The 21,574-nt window shown below is 40.1% G+C and overlaps 1 protein-coding gene across 4 annotated transcripts in view; it reads left to right on the top strand.

Moving 5' to 3' along the window:
• The window catches only part of grid2 (glutamate receptor, ionotropic, delta 2), a 434,148-nt gene that overhangs the window by 354,196 nt on the left and 58,378 nt on the right, over positions 1 to 21,574 (top strand). For all 4 annotated transcript variants that reach the window (XM_068703404.1, XM_068703407.1, XM_068703405.1 and 1 more), the window contains 2 exons: positions 13,795 to 13,933; positions 19,987 to 20,182. In XM_068703404.1, coding sequence (XP_068559505.1) covers positions 13,795 to 13,933; positions 19,987 to 20,182 — 335 coding nt within the window. The remainder of the gene's footprint in view (positions 1 to 13,794; positions 13,934 to 19,986; positions 20,183 to 21,574) is intronic.

Below are 21,574 nucleotides of genomic sequence, written 5' to 3'. Positions count from 1 at the left end.
TTTCATTCATCATCACTTTTTAAACAACCTTCAGACATTATGGCTGCACACTGGTGTGTGAAATGTTCTCTCTTTCCGCAGGGAGGGTCCTAACTTTTGCCTTAAAGAAATAAGCATATGCATGAACAGCAATGCCGCGAGAACGCAAACACGTTCGCACGCAGACAGCCTTGACTTCCCCCTGTTGTAGCCCTTAAACTATACACAGATTGTATTGATCCACATATAGGAGGCGAGCAGGGAAACACAGCCTGTAAATAAGCTCAAACAAAATTCTGCTGACTTCATCATTTTTGTGTTCCTTTCAACTGTGAAAAGGAAGCAAAAGTGCTGATGAGGCTCGAAGAAAGGAGGAGAAAGGAGTGTTTCTGTAATAAGTACAATGTCAAGCAGTTTCTGCATATGGTGTACACACACACACACACACACACACACACACACACACACACACACACACACACACACAGAGTCAGAGCAGTACTCTTACCCCAGCCATTCTGGGAGGGCATTAGGAAGTCACCACACTAACCATACACACATGCAGATGCAGACACACACACACTCGCATCGAAGAAGGCCAGGGGTTTATCGGCAGGCTCCACACTTGGCCCAGTGCAGTCTGGAACTTCACTGGCTGCTTCACTCTCATTCATTCCAGGGAATAAGAAAAAGCTCTGCAGGGCCAAAAAAGCAGCCAGTTTTAATGAATGTTTACAAGCGATGATGCAGCAAGTTGGTCAGAGTGTCTCTGAAGAGCAGACACATAAACACACATTTGTGAGTGTGTGTGTGAGTCTCAATTAATGTGTATAATTTTAAGTGTATAATAATTTTGTCAAATGATATATATAGTTTATTGAGTAAACTTGTAAGGACTTCTTTGTACACAAGGAATTTTGTAAGCCAGTGTGATGTAGTGCAACTTGAGCTCACGAAAATCAAAATGTACGAAGAGACTTATTCATTTCAAGCCATAGAGGCTAGTGTTGCAACTGTTTGATATTCCTCCTTCTAAAATCTCTCTTTTAAGACCCAAGTCTCAAAGAGTAACCTGGCCCAAACCTGATGTATAATTTCCGGGTGCTTTCACACCTGTAGTTTGGTTCATTTGGTCCGAATCGAGGGAGAGAATGATACATTGTCTCTTTTTATCACTGGTTCTGTTTCTGTTCACGCTGATTTTTAGTTATACAGACTGACGGGTAACTCGTTGATTGGACAGTTTTGGCGATGGTCATTGTGCATCATCAGGACGAATCAGGAAGAATTTACATTCCAGGGACTGACAGAAGTTTATGCAGCACTTCGATACTTCTGATGTGTGTTCTTTGGTGTCACAAAGAGCACTCGAGTTTGGTCGGCACTGGGGCTTGATTATTAACAGCTTTCACACCAGCCCGAACAAACTTCACTATCCAGCCAAAGGTGAGCTCTCTGTTTGTTTTCATCAAACCAAACAGGTTTGGTGCGAAAGCACCTTTAGTTATTTCTTCATTAAGGAGCATAATATGTGGGTTTTGGACACACTTAAAGGGTTAGCATCTCACAATAATAAACCATCTACCTAACCTTTTCCTCTTGCCTTTTAGCTCAACATTGCATTTATTTTTCCATTGTTGGCTAATGAGTCAAATCAAAAACGGCTCATGCTGTTCTCACAATGAAGAATTTCCCAGAATACTGTGATATTTTTCGACGTTTCCTTTAAAGTTTCCAAATGCAATTTATAGGATCTCGGTCTCTTTTCTATTGACGTGGTGCGTGCTTCTTGCACCATTCACACACATTTATTCAGACCATTGTTGCTGCTAGGGTTTGAACAGAAAGAGAGAATATCATTTTTATAAATCATTTTTGAATACAGCACAAACCCAACACCCAAACATCTGTGATAGGAGACACTTCATTCTGAAGTTTGAGCTTCTGTTTCTGTCTTATGGCTCCACATACTGGAACAGTGTGTGTGCCTGTTATGGTGAGAGGTTGAGTAAGTGTGGTTGTTTGGCTACAGTGTGCTGCTGTCTGTGCACAACTGACTTTCCCTCTGTAGTTCTTTTCCAAAACAACATCATGATTACAAAGCAAAATTTCAAAGCGAAGGAGAAAGCAACTAAGAGCGATTGAGAGAGAGAGAGACCTAACGCAAACTTCTGGAAAAATCGATTTACGAAATTGCCGTTTCCAATTAATTAAAATGTTCAATCAACACACTCCCTCGTCTTCTTTTTGTCCAGATGAACTATACAACATGAACTGCACTATCTCCCATAGGGACAAGGAGGGTGAAATGAAATATAATGTTATCTGTTTCCCCAGAATACACACACACACACACACAGATATATATACAATATGTAGGCATAAGCACAAAGAGTCTTTCTCTGTTTTGCACACACTGTGACCCTCTCACACACATGCAGACATAGCTGATATGTGCATGGTTAGCACACTCCAAAGCGCAGCTAAGTGGGGGAATAATTTGCATTTCAATCTTTTAATTTGCTCCGTTTTTGTGAAATAGAGCCGACTTCCACGAGCTAACCGCAGTGAGTACAGAACCTCATTTCAGCGTTGCCCCTAAGGGTGATTTTCTACAATTTGAATATCTTTTTTTTTTTTTTCAAGTTGAACTCGTAGCTCATATTCTTGTTACGCACATTGAACTCTTATGGGGTTTCAACTAAAGTCATGATCGGAACATGTCGACTCTGCAAAGACGCAGTTAAAGACATGTTACGCTCAAAATTCTGAATGTTCTCCGTTCTTTCAAGTGCGGATTGACAGGGAGTTGAAATTCCAAACTGAGAAGAGACAGAAATTTCAAGGTGACACTTATCAGAAAAAAACAGCCGCCAAACAATTTTTTTTATCTTTTTGTGATGAGAAGTTTTTCATCAAATGCTTTAAATATTAATAAAATGAAGAAAGACAAGATGTTGGCATATTTAAAAGTTCTGCAGCGAAGCAATCAGCATTTCATTTAGATTTTATTTTCTAAATTTAATTGCCAAAAAGTCACAATGGAGTAGAATTTTCTAACTTTTACAATTACTGTTATCTTTCTTCTCATATAGTTAGAGTCTGTATAACCGAACTGTTTTGTTGTCTATAGTCAGTAAGAGTTCTGATTTCATGTTGAAGTTAGTGTTTTGTTTGTTTTTATTTTTATTTTCAGATAAATACCAATATTTACCAATGGTGGTATTGATTGGTAAAATAATACCGATCAATACCAGGATCCCATACCATCCCCTTTTTTTTCTTTTTTTTTTAAATATGTTCCTAAATCCAGAGAAAGTGGATCTCTAACCAGTGACAATGCCGCTGCACATGTGCTTCTTTTCCACATGTTTAAACAACAACAAAAGTCACAATTTAAGGTTATTGGACGATTTACTGATTTGTAAAGACATGTACAAGCAAACAGAGATCCTCAGTTTGTCTTCAGTTTGTGGATTTGTTTCTGTACATCAGGTACGAGGTAGCAGGTGACTGGAAAGTATAACATCTGCGTCCTGAAGTAATGATGTGGCATGTTTGCCCAGCATACAACGAGATCAAACACTTGTGTAACACACACACACACACACACACACACACACATATGCACGCATAGATGATCTCTGGTTTGGTCTTCTGGCCAGTTTGGCTGTCTCTCTCTCTGACCCTCATCCTTCCCCACACTCAAATTGGCTCTCTCTTCCCTTTGATCTCCTCCTGTTTTCACTTCCCAAGAAACTTCATATGCAAATATATTGAAAATTAAAATAGTTGTGAAATTGTAAGTTCTGTAATCTTCAGTGGTAGATTGCTGCTTTGTTTTGTATTGTGCTGAAATCAGCGTTCAACCTCTTTGCATATCACTTGAACTGACTTTAATTGTGTTTGCACACGTGTCTGTGTAATGTGTGTGTACATGCCTCTCATGTATTCATAAACATATACACGTGTGTATTCAGTATGTTACTGTGTTAGTATAGATGAGTGTCTGCATGTAGAGCACGTCACCACCAACAGTCCAGAGCAATTTGTCAACATCAGAGGTGAATCATTGCCAATATGAAATATTAATATGTCAACCATGAATATTAATAACTTTATTGAAGCAATTACCATAATACCAACACTTCTTCAGCACATGTTACACTTAGAACTAAAGGGAAATGATTCATACGCTAAATAATATGGATTTATTCTCTTTGTGTGAGCTTTGCACACACAGAGAAATTAACCGGCTCGCCTCTGAGCGGTGGCGGTCTGGGATCACGCGTGGGAATTAGCTTTTAGCTACAGTGTATCTGGTGCAATATATACAGTATATTGCACCAGATACACTGTGAATTAAATAAAAATGTAAATAATATTGATTTATTGTATTTTAATGAGCTTTTTGTGCAAACACAAGAAATGTGCTGCAGACTTTGTCAGCTGAAATGTTGATTCAAAAAGTTACAAAAATTAAATAAACAATTCTGGGGAAAAGTTGATGGTCACATTTGGTTGCCAAGTTGCTGATTGCGTTTTTGTATTTGTTATGCTGAGTCTAATCAAGACCTCTCCTGTCACAATCAACATTTTCAATGACAGTCGTATATCAGTTTAAATCTTCTTTTATTAAAAGTGCTCTTGCTGTTGGAAATTGAAGTTACAAGAGCTGAAGACTTAACATAATCATCCCTTGTCAACTTTCTAAGTTGGTAGAATACAGTAGAATATACAATCAATTGTCTAATGAATATTAGATGATGACAAATGTCAGCAAACACAAGAGGAATGGGGTGATCTGAATCCTGCCATTTCCTTGCCTCTCCCCTTTTAATCATTTTTTTTTCTTTTCCTTCACACTTCTCATCTTAATCCAAGCGATGTCCCTAAAACTATTTTAATAGCAAACACTCAGAAACGCACACATAAATTGTGAATATGTAATGTTGTTTATCATTCTACTCTAATCTATTTACTGTATATTCCATCATGTTTTGATGACGGTCGGAGGTTCTCATAGGAAATAAGAGAGCATGCTGGGAAAAGAGATAGCATTATGTGCATCTCCGAATGGTATACTTCATGCATCTTCGCTCAAATCCACAGCATTACTGGCCTGCTGGATCTTTATAATGGCGGCACTTGATGGCTTGAAAAAATTGCCAACCACATGGAAAATCCCTCTTCGCTCTGGCTGATAGCCAGGGGTATTAGAGGCAGCACGGCTACAATGGAGAGCTTGAAGAGGTGCTGGAAGAGCGACGCACCTCCACCCTCCTTCTATTCTCTCACTCTGAACCCACCGCCGTAACGCGTCTTTCCCAAGTTGTTCATAATCACCGGGACGCCGTCAGTCGAGAGTGATTCGGGTGCTAGAGGGGAAGTGGACAGACGGTACAAATAAATAAATAAATAAATAGTGATTCCTGCGATTCATCAGACGGGTCTGAGGTAGAGGAGGTGCTTTGCTTAGTGGTGAGATTTGAAGCTTTACAAGAAAACCTTATACATATAAATTCCTACAGGATGTGCCCGCTGCACTGCTGGTTCCAAAGCTGCTCTCATCTGGGGCTACATTTAACTGCAGCGTGTCAACAAGGATGGTGGGGGGGGGGGAGAGGGAGGCAGGCGGAGACACACAGTGAATGTGTTTGATGCAGCTCCTGTAACTGACTAATTTTTGTATCTGTGTTTCCGGCTGTCCCTGTTTATTTCACCAAAGGAAGAAAAAAAAGGAAACATATGTTCATGTTTATGTGCTTTTTGTGTTTAGCTTTGATTCTGTTTACCTCGTGAAGCTTCTGAGTTTGTTGACTCAAACAAAAAGAAATCAATAGCAACCAAAGTGCAGACTACCTTTTGATTAACATTATCGTTGTCAGATCATTCAGACTGTCCCAAAATGTGTTCTTAACAAGGCTCTTCTAGATTCTGTGGCACCCTGTCCTGCAATTTAAAACCATTCATGTGGTAATACTGTCGATGAAGAGGATTATCTATTTCTATTTATTTCTGCGGGAACCTGAGCCTGAATGCGCTCAGAAACCTGGTTATCGCTAACAGTTTGATATAATCAGTGTCACGCATGCACACTTTTGTATTATTATGTTGCCTGGAGAAAGGGTTAATTACATAACTCATAATTGCAGATATTAGAGATTAGGGTGTTTGCTAAAGCACAGATAATTTGTTCAGTTGAAATGTGTTTTTCTCCACTTCAAGTGACTCTAACAGGGTTGTAACTTAAAACGGTTGTTCTTGTGCGGAAAACATCTTATTTCTCCTGTTTCTATGTTCTTTCTGCCCCTTTCACTCAAAGTAGAAAAGTTATACAACGTGATCATAGAGTATGACTAAGCATATTTAACTTTTGACTTTTGATGGAATATTTTTGCTCTTTGATAAGAAGTTGTTTCTTTAATGAGATGCTGTTGCTTTGAACAGCCTCCTGTCTTTGTACAGTTTGAAAGACTGTAGGCATCATTATTTTTGCTTTAAGACTAAAGGCTCTGAGAAACCATCTCCACAGAATTCTGAGTGAAAAGCTGTCTTGAATGTTTTAAAAACAAAATATATAAAGACCTGCTTTTTTTTATGAATTGCGTTATTGGCAAAGGATATTGTGTGAGGTTCTTTAGACAGCAGAAGAAAGTTTGGAACATGTCATAACTGTTTAGCAAAGGGCTTGTGTTTTGAGTTATATAATAATCTCAGATTCAGAGAGCCTCACTATACCATCACAGAGGACTCTACTCTCTGACAGCAGCGCTACCGCGTGTTGGCTCCTGACCATGAACTGCTGTTTGCCTGGTATGCATGTGCATAGCACCAAGTGCCGCAACTAAAGAAGAATGATGAATGAACATTCTTGGATTTAATTATATAGATTGGCATTAGAATGCTTAGTTAAATGGTAGTTAAATGTGACCATAGCAAGAATGCAGTGATGAGTAAAGGACAGCAGCCTGTAAAGCTAAAGAATGATAAAAGAACAATAGATAGCAGTACTGTATCCGTCATCCACCACTGCTTTAGTAGCCTGCATTGTATTGTTCTAATTTCATTGTAGCTAGTCAGCAGCTGTCAGTAACTGCATCTGTATGGATCATTGAGTTACAAATAGAAATGTGCAATGGAAAAATGCTGTGACATGACCAGGAATTCAATATCCCAAGAAATGTAGATTCAGTCAAAAAGTCCTCCGCACATTCTTTAATACCGCATGTTTGTTCTGGAGAAGCCGGCGTGTTCAACCACCGCTGGGATTGGTTTAAACATACAAGATGACTAATGTCACTGACTGAGAGGCTTGCGATTTATATTCCACTCCACCCAGCTCTTACGCCTGTTGCGTCCTGGATCTATAGAATTGGTTTTGTGATTCATCTTTCAAAATAGAACCTGCAATTTCAAATCTTTTTTGACATGTCTGCTTCTGATTTGTACTTCATTGTGCCAACACTATGGTCTTGCCTGATGCTCACACAGACCAACCTGCAGGTGGTTTATCACCTCTTTGTTGTGAATCTAACACTGTACAACTCTGCCAAAATGTCCTTTAGCAAGACACTTTTCAGGGCTGTGAAAGAATAAAAGTGTCCGAATTGTAGTAAAAAAAACAAAAAAAAACAGTTACATCACTTTGTGGCAAGATTGCAGTTATTCCAACTGGGAGCTGACATCAGCTGAACATATTCCAACTCTCCTTTCCTCATTTGAAAAAGCTCTAATGAACCGCTCTAGTATTCTTTCATCCAAGAATAACTGGAGTGTGATTCTGTAACTTTGAAGAGGAGCCTCGGAACGGTTGGCAGCGGGAATGTAGATTTAAAAAAATGATGGTACATTTGATAGAAGTGGATTCGTGGACAGACACCATGAACCCTCCTCACTGTCTAAAGTTGTAGAAAGTTTTGGAAAGGAGAGCAGAGAGAGCCTGAGGGATTTATTATTAAAACACGTTGCTGCTGATGCAGTTGTAGGATCAGATTACAAAGCGACAAGTCTGCCCAAGTGGACGCCTCAAGCACCTCTCACCACACTTCAGCACAATAATAGTGACTCAAGGTGCTTGTTTGACATTGACAGCGTGCAGTGAAGAGGGTAGCGGCCATTGCCTATAGGCCATGCAGAATAACAGAGCTAGTCCTTATCACCAATTTGTCCGTCCACTTCTTCCAGCAGTTGACCCCCTTTTGTCTCATTTACACTAAAATGTGGAGAAGATAAACCTCTCCATTAGGCTGCTGTAATGCTCACTTGCCCCTCTTCAATGCAGGGTTGTAACGCAGATTTTCTATTAAAAAAAACAATGGCTGTTTTGTATCTGAAGTCAGATGATTCATGTTGCACTTTGAAATTACTGTTATATACTGGAAAGCTGTAGCAGGTGATCCATTTATAAAAATCTGATAAATGCTGGTAGAAATATTTCTATATGATACATTATTCAGTCATTTTATGCACACAATAAATACAAAATACCAAACCAACAAAATGATAAATGCATAATGAATAATTATATATAATTAAACATTCATTGTATATTATAATGAATGTTTGTTGCCACTGTAAGACTTTTTTTTTGGGCCTTAACTTAACCAAGAAATGCCAGTAATCAAAAAAAGTAGTAATAACGTAGAATATGCTGGGATTTGTAGTTCCTCCCAATACAATTGAAAGATCATTAGTGCGCTAAAGGTTCACAATGCTCAGACACCAGAAGGCACCGGTAACCCTGACCACAGGCCCCTGCCCCGAGCACTAACCCTGATCAAGTGCAGACTCAACTTAAAGAGTCAAAAGTAACAAAGACAACAATTGTCTTACAACCACCACTAAAAAAAGTCTCTGTGCTGCACCATGTACCACATTCTGCACCAAATGTCTTGTGCCTCTCAGTCACCCCATCAGATTTGCTGCACGGGTACACTCAGGATCAACGGCGTTTTGGCCCAATCATGTTCCTCTCTGATTAGCTTTTCCCAAGACTGAGGGATGAGAGTTGTGTCCAGTGCTCTCACATCTGAGGACCTGATGTTCCTGCTAGATATTTGGGCAGCTTCCATAATCAGCAGATGTGTGTGTGTGTTTGTGTGTGAACCAAGTGTTAGTGAATGTTCCATGTTTCTTTTCTGTACATTATGTTACTGGATAGTCAAAGTAGTTTTAACCATAGACTGTATATAAAAAGTGGGTGCAGTTACCGTGATGTCACCAATTGGGTTGTAGAGTACTGTTTTGAAGCCTCAAATTGGGCCTTTTGGCCGTCGCCATTTTTGTTTTTTTGGCTGCCACCATCTTGTTTTTCGCAACCAAAAGTGACACAAGTGGGTAAAGCTAAGTACAACCGAACTCTGAAACATTTTTACCAAAATATTACAATTAACACACACTGATGACTCTAAATAGGACCATAATTTACCAAATGAACTTCATGGTATATTGAAGAAGACTGAAGCTAGCGATTGAGACCATGAACTCATGTTTACAATGATTACTGAGGTAATAAATCAAGTGAGATGTAGGGTCATTTTCTCATAGACTTCTATACAATCACAATTATTTTTGCTAGAGGAGTCGCCCCCTGCTGGTCATTAGGAAGAATGCAGGTTTAAGGCACTTCCACATTGGCTTCTTTTCAGACCCGGATTTTACCACATGGTTTTACCACTGTGGGATTACCATCAAGATAAATTAAATACTCTCAATAATACGTGTTATCCTATAAACCGCATTACCCTGATACCTGTATTATGGTAATTTGGTTGAAACAAGTTAATTCAGATTAAATCTTAACATCATTATAATTTTTGAACACTACAAGATTGTACTTTCTTTTTTTCCCTCCATTAGTCAATTTTATTCTACAACTTGTTCTTTTTTTTCTCTGTGACTCAGTGACACACTCATCTGTGTTTGTGTGTTCATTTCGCTACATGAGCCAAAAGGCCGCGAGATGAAAATGAAACAGGAGATGGAGGCAATGTCTGAGAGAATCTTTAATAAAAAACGAGAGGATTAGAAAGAGGTGGAAGGACTAATTACTTGCCAAACTGCTTAGCAGGCCAAGAGTTGGAGACTGCTGCAGTTTGTGTAGTAGTGTAGTGGCACTGGACAGCTGTTACATTTTTGTATGTAACCATATTTATTTTAAACACAGCATCACTAATAAAAGATATTAGATGACTTTAAAAAAAGACGATAATCTCACTCCTGTTAAAAGAAACTTGTACAGCTCACAATCAAAAGAAAGAGACAGGATCTCCTTTAGGAACACTAATGGAGATCTGAAAGTCAAGAAAAATACATTCAAAAGTTTAGACACAGCAACATTGGTTTACACTTTTTTTACATTTTTTTTTTATTCTGACAATGCATGCTGACTGTTGTCAAAACAATCTCCTTTTATCTGTTGAGTGATCTGATGGTTCAGGTTATAGAGGCCATCGCTCCTTAACAGCCAATAAGATTTCTGGGCCTAATCTGAAAGCATGTTATTTTAAAGATGGCAGTGTCTCCGGGTCACTGTGAATGCTACCGTGAGTTCAGACAATGCTTAGGTTGTGTGTAAGTAGCAGACTTACACAGAAGTGGCCTTGAGGGCTGCTCCGTCACAGACTTCTAGTACACAGCATGCTTTCATAATAATAATAATTAATAACACATTTTATTTATCAAGCGCTTTTCAGAATACTCAAAGACACTTTACATTAAAATCATCACACATTAAAAGCAGTTCTGAAGAGGTGGGTTTTGATTTGGGATTTGAACATGGAAAGATCAGTGCAGTCTCTTCATGTTGTCGTTGACACTCATAGTGCTGCTGTAGTCACTTCTGGGAAATGTATTTTTAATAGATACAAAAGGCACACACACATACATACATACTAATGACTCAATGGCTCACCAACTCGAAGGGTCGCTGACTGCCGCTTTTCTCCCTCAATGGTGACATTCATCGGAGTATATTCCTCTGAATGAAAGCGTTTTGAAAGAGCACAGTATGTAGGACAATATGAGAGATGGGTTGATAGCACAATGCCCTGTTTGACAGTACCCTGTTCATACAACGGTTGTAGGAGATCAGTGATGCGTGACTGTAAGTGGATATTTCATATATTGGATATTTGTCATTTATTTGACAAAAGGAAGATGTCTCTATATGGCACCACTATGGATATTTAGTTTTAACTTCCAAGCTAGGGGCCCTTTGGCTCAGCTTTCTCCGTGAAGATGCAGTCTTTTTGTGACGCTGACTATGGCTCACCTAAATGGCCAACAGGAGTTATTGAAAGGTAAAGAATTGCACCGCGAAAAGATCTATCTTTTGTGTTTACTAACTTGAACATAGAGTGAGACAGACACTGACAGCGTGACAGGAACATTAACTATTGTGCACCCTATTTTATCAACAATTCTAGAGCCGATGTCTGAGTCCATAGTAAACTGGACGTTTCTGACATTTTGGCACTTTAAAAATCAATGCCAGACCAGTCTTCAAGTAAACCATTTCAAGGGCCTTTTCAACCCACCTCTCAATGTTCTCTTAGGTTAGTTTTATTGAGCGTCATAAATCCACGTTTTTATATAATATCTTGCAAAGATGGTACCCTCTCTCTCTCTCTCTCTCTCGCTCTCTCTCGCTCTCTCTCTCTCATAAACACACACACACAACATGACCTTTCCTTGATTCAAACATTGTCCAGGGACAGAGAGCATCTATAAAACATTGAAAGGAACCAAAGTCTTACCAACTAAAAATTTTGGGACATTCAGATGTAATTTTCCCAGCTTTATTCAATATTTTATAAAAGTCACTTCTGGAGCCAGAAATCAACATGAACGTTGTACTGAGACTCAACAATAGTTTTTGTTTTGTTTTTTTTTCTTTCTGGTAACTTAATTGGTCCGTCATGAGTATTGCTGGTATGAAGCCCCAAATCCTCAAATATTACCCTTTTGCTGGTGGAATAATTCACAAAGGTCCTGTTTAAGAAGCTATTGAAGTCCAAGATTTTGCAGTCACGATTTGGCATATATTTGGACACTTTTGGAAACAAAGGTGGAATATCTGCTGTAATTTCTCATGAATAATTAACTGCATGAACTTTATCGAATAATATTTGTTGCTTGTATTTCTATTATCTTTCTCTAAAAACTATTTCAAATAAAGTAAAAAAATATCTTATTAATCCATATACAACAGAGAATGTTGTCTCTAACTACTATGTAACCAGATGCGGTTGAAAGGTCAGCCATATTGTCTCAGGCAAATCGAGCAGTAAAGCTACTGTGAGGGATTTACGGTGCTGGAAATCCATTTATCTTTCTTTTTTTTTGACTTTGTTTAGTTTAGTCAGTGAGACTTACTGCTAAATAACCGCAACTTCATCATCGTCATCGCAGCGCACACGTTTTGGTTGCTTAGTAACAGCAGGCGCGACAGGAGCGCAACCCTCTAAGCACCTTGGATAAAAGGATGAAAGGAGCATGGCTGGTGTTTTCCCCACATTTTTAGCCGCAACTTGTGAATGGAGGCAAACATGCAAAGGGCTTATTTGAACTGACTATAGTACAGCGCTACACATTACTCTGCCCTCGGGCTCATGGTAAAAACTCGATGTCAACCGCAAATGTATTGTCGGGGAAAGATACTGTAAAACCAGAGAGAAGGAGGCAGCAAGATAACACATTTAAATGAAATCAAATGCTGTAAGCAATGCAGGAAGGGCCTGAAAGGAAGATGGGGAAAAGCAGGAACTACAATGGAGAATGAGAAGGGGCTTGAGATAAAGGGAACGTGGGATTAGGTGGGTATCAAAGATATTATACAGTCTGGACAAGAGGAAGTGGGAGAAAGGAGAGCGTCGTCTGTTGGTCTAAGTCGATGTAACAGTGAACCCCTGCTACAAGGATGAATGGGGGTAATTTCTAACCCACTTCAATGAAGGCAGTGAGGAAGAGCTCACTGGCTGCAAATCAATCAGTACTCTGTGCGAATGTGTATGCATATTTGGTATGCACACCTAAATCTGTGTATGCATGATTGTCAATAAGCTTGCAGAAAGGCTAGCCCACAATCTACCTGAGCACAATAAAAAAAATAAAAAAAGATGCACGTGGGCTTTTTTCTTTTTTGGCTAATACACAAATAGATGGATTATTTCTCAGCGAAGGGTTAGAGTGACAGCCATGTTTGAAAGCTCAAAGAAAGCAGAGGCAGTTAGCTTTTTACTGTAGCACAACACGATTTCAGAGGACAAGGCCCCTAAAGCTGTTTATAACACAAGACGGGGATAAAGAGGTTTTATGTTTGAAGACGGACAAGCCACTTTTTATTGTAATGTGCTCCAGGCAGCATTAAATCCTAATGGGAGGGCCCGGCGAGCATTTACACATTCAGTTCAGATTGATCAAGACGGTTGTCAGGAGAATTTATTGCAACGGCAGGTTACATTTTTTAACTTCTCTCCAAACAGTTATGCCTGCTGCCGTTTTGAGACTGATTGTATATTAACACATTTCCAGAGAGTTAAACGCAGTCTGCACCTTTACCGCAATATATAAATAATATCGTACCTCAGAGATGTGTTGTTTTGATGTCTTTCTAGAAGAGCAAAGATTAAATTCTCTGCAGTGCCTCCCACTTAATGCAGCCGTGTGAAGATCACATCTGTGCCAAAGCATCAGATCAGATCAGTTAATCCAAACATAATCTTTCAGGGTGCGCTTTGCTGTTTTAACAGCTTTTTCTCCTGCAGCTAAGAGCATTTGTTTACCTTTCTTTATGTCTTTCTTTCTGTCTAGGTGGAGAGGTGCCCTACACCACTCTAGCTACAAGGATGATGATGGGCGTTTGGTGGATGTTTGCTCTTATTGTCATCTCTTCGTACACCGCTAACCTAGCAGCCTTCCTCACCATCTCGCGCATAGAGAACTCCATACAGTAAGTATCCAACAGATGTTGACCCCGGCTGTCAGTGGTATCAACCATGCCGGCTTCACAATGTGGTCCCGTGGCTTTGATTTCTGAAAAACTCAGTTCTTTTGACATTAGCGTCGTGATACGAGAACTGAAACCCCTGAACTAAATGTACAAGCGCAAAACGTATGTATGCGTGCATCTATGCTTACACACTTACACACGCCTATTCACCATAGAGTTTGTGTGTAGCTGTGGGTGCATGACTAATTGTTTCTAACACACAGAGACACACTGCGGTCTTCCCCAGTGTGCTTGATTCTTGCTCAGTGCGGAAATCCATTCTACCAGGCAGGTGTAATGCATGAGAGGCAACACGCACACACACACGCACACACGCACACACACACACACACACACACAATTACTTTCCTATCCTTTCCATCCTTCCTCCCCTCCTTCTTCACCCCATTGCAGGATAGTAATTTCCTGTCTGCCTCAAGTTTGGATCTATCATTGTGTGTGTGTGTGTGTGTGTGTGTGTGTGTGTGTGTGTGTGTGTGTGTGTGTGTGTGCGTGTGCGTGTGTCCAGTGATGAAGGTAAGGAAGATCAGGAGAGAGAGAGAGAGAGAATGAGTGTGAAGTAAGAAGAGTGCTTCTCTCCTGGTGGCACAAGGAAACCCTCATCTCTCATTGGACTAATCAGCATGCCGAAGCATCCGCTATGCCCGGCAGTGCCACAGTTAATTGTGCTTGGCTTTGGAATAAACAACATTTATTTCTCTAAATCTCATCACTATTTGTGTCTTCATTTGTTTCTGTCAGTTTGTCTCTACGTTCTCCTTTTCCATCTCTTTTCTGTCTTTGGCAGACCTCCTTTTTGTTTGTCTCCCCTTTATTCCATTTCCTTCTGTCTAGTCTCTTGGAAATTGTGTGGAAAGAATCTATTTACTTGTTTTCCTTTTCCTTTATTGTTTTAGCTTTTTTTTCGCTCAAATTTGCTGTCATTAATGAGTGCCTCACAGTTTACCGCCTCATTCAGTATCCATTGAGCTAATTAAGGATTTCCATAAATTTTAATGCATTATCTTTAATGTGTTGACTCTTCTGGGGTCATTAGTGGCATAATTACCATCTAAACAGCAGCAGCCACATGGCCCTGGGTCTCCAAAGATGGGTGGTGGGGTGAGTGGTGAGAGCGAAGATACCCAAAACAAACTTAGAGTCCTCGCAAAGCACGACAAAACCTCAACGGAGCGATGGAGAGAGTTAGCCGAGAGAGGAAAAAAGGAGGATCGTGATGTTGTGATTAGCATGCAGTTTTATCTGATGGATACTTGATTAACATATTACGCAGATTGGATCGAGAGCAAATGGTTTTGTGAGTAAGAGTTTGAGAGAGTGAATTAATTAAGTATGGAAAAGAGCAAGCAAGCAAATGCACGGAGAGGAAGAGGAGGCCAGGAAGGATGAAGGCATCGCTCATCTTCGTGTCTGAGTGAGCAGTCAGGACAGACAGGGGGTTTTAAGTATTAATGCCCTTGTTTCATCCTGGAAATGAAATAACAAGTGAGCATTCAGAACCCTCACTGGACTATTTCACGCTTGGATGTTTTCCCTCAATTTCAGTGTGAATCCTTCAGGAAAACAGTCAGGGATGGCTGTGAGGAGTGGCAAAGAGAGAGAGCAAGTAAGAAACATACAAAGAGAAAGAGGGAGAGACAAAACTTCATAAAGTGGAAATAAAGAGAGGAGCTAGGTGGAAGAAAAGATGAGACGGATTAAGACATGAAGAGAGGAGGGAGGCAGAGGTTAGGAGGGAACAAAGAGAAGAAAAAAAGGAGAGTGGAGGGAAGCGTGAAAACGGAGAGAGCGAGAGGAAGGGTTTTGGCCGTGGTGATGAGTTAAGATGAGAAATGGATTTTGGAGGGGTACAAATGTGAGAAAAGCAGGTGGCACCCGTTGAGAGAGGAGTGAGATGGAGCGGAAGAATTGGTCAGGATGGGAAAATTGAAAGACGGATGAAGTGTTTGAGGATAAAACGCCTCCTTTCCTGGCTGAATCCATCGCAGCGGGTGTCATAAGTTATGGTTGCTAATGATGCCAATAAAGTCAATTAGGGCTTATGTGTGCTTTGGTCAGCAGCTCATTTGAAGTCTGCATGTTTTCTAATGGACTTTATCACTTTATCGCCCTCTGTTGGTGAGAAGGGGAATATAACTGTTCCAATGGCACAGAATAATAGAATACGAATAATAGAATAATGACATTTACTGTCTTAACAGTCGGGTAGTAAACATAATTATCTACTGAAGAGATAGCAACACATAATGACATTGCTTCAGCCTGACCAACAATAACATATAGAAAACAATAATCAATAATAACATTGCCTTTAAATACTTTTAATAGCCTTTAAATGTAACTAGCTTACTCTGAAGACCATGTTTAACTATTTTCATTGTTTGGGGAAAAAGAATAACTCTTTGGGTTTTGGCTTCTGTCCGCGCAGATTGCTTGTTGTTCAAGGTTGCTCAGATGTCTGCAGTGTGTCGACAGCCATTTGTAAAAAGTTAATGAACTGATCAAGGCTCTAGTGCCTGTACCCAAATGAATTTCCCCACAGACTAACAGAGCCAAGATACTCTTTGTCTTTTGGCCTCTGATAAAACAAAAGGCCAGCCTTTGACTCTCCGCGAATGGAATGATTTGCCTCTTAACTTATACATGAAGTGGCATAGCAACCCGAGTCTTTCCAGCTAAATATAAAGATTTATTAAAAACTGCTTTAAAAAAAGAAATAATATATTGTCTACATATATATATATATATGCTCTTTAAAGGAGTTTATTAGCATTCCTTAGCGTATTGTAAAATCAATAGCTTTCAACAAAGACGCCCAGATCACCAAATACTGTATGCAGGGACAACCAGAGATCACACATGCATACTACACTAATTAACATGAAATGAATCTATACCTCACCTCTCTCTCTCTCTCTCTCTCTCTCTCTCTCTCTCGCTCTCTCTCTCGCTCTCTCTCTCTCTCTCTCTCTCTCTCTCTCTCTGTCTCTCTCTCACTCACTCACTCACTCACTCACTCTGTCTCTCACACACACACACACACACACACACACTTAGTATTTGTCACAGGATACATTCAGCTGCTATTCACTCCATTTACTTGCTCATTGGGCTGCTTAGGGGTAAATAATTGGTTGCGAAATGAGCTAGCATACACACAGGACAGAAAAGCAAGTGTGTGCCAACACATGCACACATTCGATTCACACAAAACATTACCCAAAAGATAATTAAGCACATAATTCATATATGCATACCTCCATTAGAAAACACACAGAGTAATACATTTGGAGGCAACCAATGGCTGTGTTTTGTTTTTAATTAAAATCCAGACATTTCATAGTGTTTTATTAAAGATGAATTACCGCAAACACCCCTAATGCTGTCATTGTTTTTGTCCACTTGTCCAAATTTCCGCTCTTTAAATGAGACCCAGTCCCTTCATATATCCTTAGAAAAACAAGGCATATGAAGTAAACATCACACAAGTTCATTTTAGCAGGGGCTGTTTTTTTATAACAATATTTAAGTGTTCAATCAACAAAATTGTAGCTATTGTACAGGATGTTCTGTTTTTTAGAGATATCAAAGTATGATGATTGCAATCATATGAGACCTGCAGCACATATTTCCCCTCTAATATTTACACCTCTAAGTAGTAGATTGTGTTTTCTTTTTCCAATTTGGCAGCATTTGCAGAGGTTGAGTCACTATTAACACGTTTTTATCTGGACTTTTTTTTTTTGTCTCTAGAAAATCTAAACTCATCTGACATGACATTTTTCACCCGCTCTCTCTCCCTCCCACACGTGCTCACACCATTAAATAACAAGCCCAGAGTTACTACCCAGTGAAACCAATTCACAAAGGGGGAATCCTGGTCAAAGAGTGTGCTGACAGGCGTGCATATTCACAGGGGAGTGGTGGGGAGGGGAGATTATTAAGGCCAAAGATTAATTGACGGCAATAAAAGATTCATGTTCCCGGCAAAGTTCATTAAAATCTTCAAAGGTTTTTTCTTTCTTTCTTTCAGAGCGGGTCAGAGAGATAGTTGAGGAGGGCATCAGAGAGAGAGAGAGAGAGAGAGAGAGAGAAACCGCAAGAGCTGTGACTTCTAAAACGTCTGAATGTGTTATTTCTTATGTGTGTGTCTGGGTGGGCAACCTTATAATAATGCGCCAGTACCTACTTATATTTGTGCTCATTGTCAAATCTGCTTCTTTGGGTGTATTACAGCTGAACTAATGAAGTAAGATACTGTACACTTGCTGTTCATCATTAAGCAGGACATGTTGAGCATTTTTGTGTGAATGTTTTGTTTCACAAATCTCTCAAGTCTCTCAACTCCATGGGTGGTATGTAGCAGCCATTTAACAAACAAACAGTAATTAGTTCCTGTAATGGTTCTCCATTACATTTCTCAGCGGCCAAAATCTTTGAGAAGCAACCCAAGCACTGTTGCATTGCAATTAACTATAGCTTGTGTATTCCCCCAGAGGTGTTGATTCATGAATGAGGGAGAAAGGACATGAGAGAAATAATAAGAACAAAATAACAAGACGGACTGACTTGTGTTTTCTGTTTTTTTTCATTTCTGCGTCTGTATTTTTGCCTACCTATTTCTTGATATAGAGACAAAGCACAGTTAAGCCCCGCCCACACCAGAGGGGGAAAACAATTCTTCGCTCTCCATTGGCTTTATCTTGCGTGAAGGTGCCTGCTTGTCACTTCCATCTGCGAACAAACAGCAGTAAAATGCCTAAAAGCTGCTGTGTGGTGGGATGCACTACCAACAGGGTAAAGAACCCAGAACTAAGTTTTTATAAGCTGCCGAACCGAAAAACTGAGGATACAGGAATTACAATGTGAAGCATCAGCAGGAAGAATGTGGGATGGAATCCTGACACTATGCCTTCGTGTGTAGCAAGTATTTTGTCCAAATGTCAGTTTAGGCTAACTACATTTCTTCAAGTGAAGCACTTTGACAGTGTGCATGCTGGGTTATAGTGGGATTTAGATCAATCAGAAAGCTGTGCAGTGTTATGTTTCCAAGTGCCTTAGCTAACTACAGTACGCATAGCCACAATTAGCTTGCTAACAGCTACCTTTTCCCGTCACTGTTTTGTATGGATCATTTTACTTTTGTTAGGGTTTTTCAGCCCTTGGTTGCACATTGTGGCTCCGATTGTTTCCCCCTCCTGTGGGTGTGCTGAGAGCTGAGTGAGTGCTGCTGTCATAACAGCTTTCCACCCTCATTTTTTCTCACATTTGTTGGTCATTGCCAATTCCCATTTTTCTGTTTTTATTCCATGTCAATTACATGTCGCTGCCAAGTCCCACAGTTGGCCCGTGGGGAGTTTAGATCCAAATCATTCATTTATAGACAAGAGATAGTGTGGACCACAGTGCAGCTGGCCACTTCAGGAATGCTCTGTGTACTGTCCGATGCCCACCTCTCTCTAGGTCTAGTCAGTTATCACTGGGAGTTACCAAGAGCGTAACAAAGGCTTGATCATTCACCACGTCCCCTCATGCAAACATGAGAGTGCCAAGCCAGAAGCGCCACAGTAAGAGATTTAATCCAGGTCAATTACCCTTGGAGCTCTTTTCACCGCTTGAAAAGAAAAGTGAGGTCATGTGTGGGCATGCAGTCATATTGGTTTTGGCTCATTATCGTGGGCCGACAAAGTACAGACGGATCAACTTCTCATTTGTTGGACAGGCTGTTCATTCCAAAGCCGTGTTTAGGAAGTCTCGTCCTTGCAGCAGATGAGATAGCAGTGTAGTGCATTGTGGGAGCTTGTTGCACAGAGAGCATGCTGTTAAAAAACGAACAGCTAAAAGGTGGCTCTAGTATTACACAGTAACACCCAGTGGATGAACTGAGCCCCATGTGTGATGTGGTGCTGATCATTCAGGCAGAGGCTGCATGGTGCTTTCAGTGATGGAAACAATGTGAATTCTAACCCTTGTCACAACTTGTCTCTCTCTAGGTCCCTCCAGGACTTATCCAAGCAGACAGATTTGCCTTATGGTACAGTGTTGGACTCTGCCGTGTACGACCAGGTGCGCTCCAAATCTATGAACCCCTTTGAGAGAGATCCCATGTACTCCCAGATGTGGCGGATGATTAACCGCACCGGAGGAGGAGATAATAATGTCGAGGAGTCCAAAGAAGGCATCCGCAAGGTAGGTCTTTACCTTTTTAATTAGTTGTCACTTCCAAACAAAGCGCCGTTGACACGTGTAAAATCACCGTGGTTAGTAAAACAATCATTGGAGTCGAATGACTACAGTGATGTGTTTTGCATACGGGGGACCAGGTGCAGTATGACAGCAATATCAAAGCAATTATTCACTACTCTGAGCAAAGACTTTTCATTCAAGCCATCATTTGTCAACGTTTGACCTTGTCAACACACTTCATTTGGTTGTATTGTAAAAATCAACGATTTTTCGAGTGGCAAAATGAGTCTCCGTGGTTGTCACATCGATGACTGATATTATTTTGAATCCAACTTGTATTTAGTGTTTTTAAATATCTACAGTATTACATATCTTTCAGATACTGTTGTAATTCGACTTACGGTTAAACAATCATATGAAGCCTCTTTTCTGCAATGAATACAGCAGGGGGTAGGGGATCCATTTTGAATTCTAACTTATCAACATTTGCTGTTTTCTTCACTTGAACATATTTGATGGTATAAGGTGACATTTGCCCTGAAAACCAGGTGAATCTCGTGGTTTGATCGCACCACAAGAATTGCCAGAGAGCAATTTCACTTGAAAGCATTGCTGGCCAACTTTATGCTAATATGTCCAAACCAATCATAAAAACAAGTCATGTGACAAAGGGACAGCACGCTGGGTGCAGGTGCGGTTGTCACTGAATAACATAGGCAGCTAGTAAATTATGTCGCATTGCTTTGCACATATAATGATACCAGTAATTCAATTCAATTCTTTATATTTTGTATAGCCCAAAATCACAAATTTGCCTCAGAGGGCTTTACAATATGTCCCAGGACCCTCACATCGGTACAGAAAAAAGTCATACTGTGTTTGATACATACGGCAAATTATGGTACTGTAATTAATAATAAATAGTAGCCTAAAATAAGAGGGTACAGAGGCCGTAGTGGGGTAGATAACCACAGGCTTGTGTTTTTGTGTACTCTTAATGTTTTCCGTTTGCTGGTGTTGTGTGCTGATATGCGTTGACAGGTCCAGCTTTGTAGAATCCAAGTCAAAATTCCCCATGGAGAAAATAAAGAGTATATATATATATATGTATATATGTATATATGGAAATTGGATATTCTTCAGGTATACCTTATATCTCATCGTACACAGCTCAGCCTCATTCCTGTTTTGATATACAGCTCAGCCGGGTCGTCTGTCTTGATAAGGGATAAATCCATCTAAACGATGTTAACGATACACGGACAACGCGCACATGGTAAAATACTTAATTCCCTCAGTAATTACCCAACATCATAAATATCTGACTGCTGCATCTCATTTGCACGCAACCCGCTTTCTGTTTGCATCGCCCTTCTCTCCTCTAGTGAGGGTCTC

This window comes from Cebidichthys violaceus, unplaced genomic scaffold (assembly GCF_023349555.1).
Source record: "Cebidichthys violaceus isolate CVI_PGR_0920_01 unplaced genomic scaffold, fCebVio1.0.p SCAF_9, whole genome shotgun sequence".
In the NCBI taxonomy this organism is placed as follows: domain Eukaryota; kingdom Metazoa; phylum Chordata; class Actinopteri; order Perciformes; family Stichaeidae; genus Cebidichthys; species Cebidichthys violaceus.
This window is presented reverse-complemented; position numbering and strand designations above follow the sequence as displayed.